This window comes from Suricata suricatta, chromosome 2, assembly GCF_006229205.1.
Source record: "Suricata suricatta isolate VVHF042 chromosome 2, meerkat_22Aug2017_6uvM2_HiC, whole genome shotgun sequence".
Classification (NCBI taxonomy): Eukaryota; Metazoa; Chordata; class Mammalia; order Carnivora; family Herpestidae; genus Suricata; species Suricata suricatta.
Genome location: NC_043701.1, coordinates 178,072,165 through 178,076,797, shown reverse-complemented (window position 1 = coordinate 178,076,797; position 4,633 = coordinate 178,072,165). Strand labels below are relative to the sequence as shown.

At 46.2% G+C, this 4,633-nt stretch overlaps 1 protein-coding gene across 1 annotated transcript in view; it reads right to left on the bottom strand.

Moving 5' to 3' along the window:
- Window positions 1-450, bottom strand: part of LOC115276523 (uncharacterized protein C10orf88 homolog) — a 16,228-nt gene extending 15,778 nt beyond the window's left edge. Inside the window, exon 1 of the mRNA XM_029920562.1 lies at window positions 173-450. Coding sequence (XP_029776422.1) covers window positions 173-450 — 278 coding nt within the window. The remainder of the gene's footprint in view (window positions 1-172) is intronic.
- Between the last annotated feature and the right edge of the window lie 4,183 nt (window positions 451-4,633).

Here is a 4,633-nt window from a genome sequence, read left to right as displayed (position 1 = left end):
AGGGCTGTCCTATGAGGAGAGGCCATCGTCGGGTAGGAGTGGTGCGGTCGCTGCACGCGACCTGGAGGACCTGCTGCCGCCCGTCGCTGTGCCTGCGGTGGACGCCGTGGCCTTCCCGCCTTCAGCAGCCCCTGGGCGGTGGGTCGGGCCGTGCAGTTGGGGTTTCTTTTACCTCCACGCGGTCCCCCCACACGTCGTCCCCGCGGGCAGCGGGCGCGTGGATGCCGGTAGCTTGGCTTTAGCAGGCGGAGGTTTGCGTGGTGTCACCGGGCTGCGGTGGAGCTGCGGCGCCGGCCGGACGTCACCCTGTCGGTAGCCGCTGGCGCCAGGACGGGACGGCGGCGGGGCTGACCTGGCGCCTTTCGGCCTCAGCGCTGGAGGGGAGGTAGCAGCCGGGAGCAGAAACCTGTCCCTGGCAGGAGTGGGGCTCCGGTGCTGGTGGAATGACATCTGAGCTGGGACTTGAAGGACCTTTTTACCCTTGGGTCCGGAAAAATGGAGCTGATAGAACTTTCTAGTTGTCCCACTGGATAGGAAGGTAACTGGTTCCTCTCTGCTCCGTATTGTGACCCTCACCTTGAAAAAAATCAAACAAACCCTGGAGCATTAATTAGATTCAAATAAAATGGGCATGTCAGCATTCTTCGGATTTGGGCTGGCAGCCATGTATGTATGGTACGTAGAAATCTTATTCTCTGGAATAATCTTTCAGGAACGTAGAAAGAAATCTTACTCTCCGGTCATGTTAATTTTGTTTGAGGACTTGCTATTGCGGTTTTTTTGTTTCAGTGCAGAACAACTTTTTGATTTTCCTGATTGCTTATTTGAGTTATGGTAGACTGTGCCCAGGGAGAATACGGACTTTCCTTACTCGCAAGTGGAGTGTTCCTGGAAAACCTTGCCTAAGCAGAAATGGCCGGAAGGGAAGAGCATCCCCTTGGTTTCTCCAAAAGTTCCAGGTTTTCCACTTTGCTTTTATCAGGGCCTCCCTTAGTGCCTGGTTTTGATACCCAAAAGAAACGTGAAGAGGTTTCTTTGCTGTTTTGAAAAGAAAACCTTGCCGGGTTAAAGTAGGACTTCCGTCAAAGCTCGGTGGTGTCCTTGGAACTTGGGGAAAGCAGGAAAAAACCCTTCTCATTCTTTTTATCTGTGGACTGGCGTTAGAAAAATTGGAATGTATCTTTTTTATGAGTGATCTGTTATCCAGCGTGTATATTAGAAGGATTTACCAAGATTGAAAGAGAAACCCCACCAAAGGATCAGATTAGTACTCCAGACTGATTCCAAGGTATCTGAACAGGTTTTTGTGTTCCCCGCCCCGTCCTGCTTCTTGTGGTCATAAATAATTTTGATCCATGGTAGCCTGTTTGGGCAGTCTCCAAAGGAAAATACTCTTTTTTTTTTTTTTTTTCAAGAGTTTAAGTTAATGAACAAGATCAATATTACCTTACATAAAGCTGAAAGCCATAGGTCAGAAAACTAGAGTACTGTGGTCCTTCCCTGTTTTTCATTCCTGTATTTTCAATAAATCACCAAGTCTTGATTCCTTCTTTCCTTCCTTCCATGTCTTGTCTTGTCTTGTCTTTCAAAAGCTTCCTATCTTTTTCCACCTCTGCCTCTTCCGATGTCAAGCACTAACTTTCATTTGAGTAATTCCAGGCGTTTTTTCACTGGTGATTAGCTTTCATCTTCTCTGTTTCATCCTCTACACTGTCCTCTGTCCTGCTCCTGAGTCACCATCATCTTTGTTCAATAGCTTAGCATATAAAGCCTGTTGTACCCTTGACTCCTGCCTGCATTCTGGTCTCCTCTACCTTTGCACATGCTTTTCTCTCTACCTACAGTATCTTTGTTTTTCCTTTTTTTGAGAGCAGGCAAAATCCTCTTTATTGCTGATAACTAAGTATAGACCTCCACTACAGAATTAATTACTAAGTTTTCTGTCTACCCTTAGAAGTTTTAGATACTGTAAGTCTCTTGTGATTTGGGACTTTATGAAATGATTCTCATATTTGTGTTCCTTACCATCTGAATGATTAAAGAGATTAGGAATTACTTTATGCCTGGTTGGACATATTCAGAATGTATTTGTTGCATGGAATTGGTAGGGGTAGCAGTATGAGTTCAGAGCAGTGTAAGAGGAGCAGAAAAAGGAGAAATCAGAAAATTCAATCTTAGGTTTTATTTTCTTCTTCAAAGCCAGAGTGGTGATTGTGCTGAGGTTACTTTGGTTTTAATGTGCCACATTGCTTATGTCATGAATTGCAAATGTTTCTTCTTCTTTGTTTTTTTCCCACTTCAAGTAAACAATAAAACATATTTTTGAAAACTTCCCACCAGTATAACAATGTAAGTTTTTGGCTTGGTTATTTTAAAGAGCAGTTTATTGTTAACCTAGGACTTACAGTGTGAATCGTGGCTGTGTATTGTAACAAATACTTTGGGCCCAGGGCCCTTTCCACTCTCATGGGGTGAGTGCTCCAAAGAGCTTTTGTTTATGTGGGTTTATTTTATTAATTAAAAGAAGAACCAACACTTCTGGTTTCAGCTCTGACATGAAAAGAGTTTGGAATTCAACGCAACTGTCTTTATAATAAGAGAAAAGCTGTTCAGACTGAAAATCAGTAATTTTAAAAATCTACCAGATAATGGAGGTCACAGGGCAAACAGCCACCCTGAAAACTAGAGAGATAGGTAAATGCAGAAAATCACACTTGAGATTCGCTTATCAGGGACAGAATCTTCTGGAGGCAGTAACTAGTAGGCACACTTAAATGGTCATTAATAAATTGCTGGAAGCCGAGTGTAGACTAGCTAGGAAATAGAAACTCCTGAGAGCCAATATTTAGGAGGCCCCATACTTTTATGGGTTTTACTTCTAGGAACCCCACCAGATTTGCTCAGCCTCTCTGCAGGGGGAAGGGAAAAGTAACCATTTGGAAATATAGCCCACAGTGTTCTTTTTAAATTTTTTTTTTAATATTACTTTTAGGGGCACCTGGGTGGCTCAGTCAGTTAAGCGCCCGGCTTCAGCTCACGTCATGATCTCACGGTTCGTGGGTTCAAGCTCTGCGTCGGGCTCTGTGCTGACGGCTAGCTCAGAGCCTGGAGCTTGCTTCGGATTCTGTGTCTCCCCCTCTCTCTGACCCTCCCCTGCTTGTGCTGTCTCTCTCTGTCTCTCAAAAAAATAATAAATAAATAAATAAGTAAACATTAAAAGAATTTTTCTTAAAGGAGTTTCTAGGGAAACCAAATGACAGGGGTGGGGGTGGAGGAACAAAAACAAGAATACTAGAGGAAACTGAAGCCTCTGACAGCTCTAGTTATAGCACATGTTACATAGCCTAACCGCCAACCAGATGAACGTACAACTCCACACTAACAACCCGATTCCTTCAGTTCCTGTACATGTCTCCAGATACATTATGTCTGCTTTTAACAAAACATAACGCAATGCTAAAAGGCAAGAAAGACTTAGGTTGAAGAGACAAAGCAAGCATTAGAACCAGTCTTCCATATGACACAGACTTGGGACTTATCAGGGAATTGAAATGAACTGGCATGTATAGATTCTATACTATACTAGCATGTGTTGCTGGAGTAGGATTTCAATTTGGAAGATCCTCCGTCTGTCGGGCAAAACCTCTTTTTGACAGCAGTTGCCGGGACCACGGCAAGGTCGTCAGCCGAGCAGGAAGCCGAAGGGAAAGACGAAGATCCCGGGAGCAGAGCAGGAGCTGTGGACGAGGTGTGGAGAAGGGACGTGGGCCGGGTACGGGGGGCTCACAGGCTTGTTCCCCAGAGCCTGGAACCCGGGCTGCTTTCTGCCACCAGATGTGCAGTTTACAAGTAGTGGGATGTTTGCAGCCACCTGCCCCAGGTGACACCCACAGGGAGCCCTCAGCAAAATAAGGGATCTGGGTGAAAGTCCTTGTGTGTGTGTGTGAATGATGAAGACTTTGATAGGAACGCGAACCCCGGTAGCCTGGATCACATGACAAACAAAGCTCAGCTCCTGGGCTCTGCACACAGCGGCTGCCTGCTCTGCCATCTGGAACACATGGCCCTTCCCTCCACTACTGGTATCTCCCCCTTTGTTTTAATTGAGGGAGCGTGCACAGGCATGCTCACAAGAGGGGCAGAAGAGGGAGAGAGCCTCCCATGGGGCTTGAGCCCACGATCCTGAGATCATGACCTGAGCTGAAATGAAGAGCCAGGCCCCCCACTCTCCATATTCTTGACCAGTCACTGCGTATGAATTGCCAACAAGCACTTAAGATAAAGACATTCTCAATAACCAGGCAATTCCCTGAATGAAATGCAACTGGTTGTCTTTGCATATCTCTCAGCTCAGAGCCAAAATCAAAGCCTCTGGATAACCAGGTTAGTGGGCACGGGGAATGGGGAACAACACGTCATTTCAGAGGGTTGCAGAAAGGTTGGGGGGTGGGGTAGAAGGACACTGGGCCTGGGAGGAGGAGACTGGAGGGACAGATCACAACCAGGCCTTAGTTCCTGCCTTGCCAGTGACTTGTTAGGTGACCCAAGGGAGTCACTTCTGCTCTCTGTGCTTCAGTTTCCTCATCTGTCAGTCTTAGTCATTGTCTTCTGACCGTCTCCAGTGAAGCTCAGA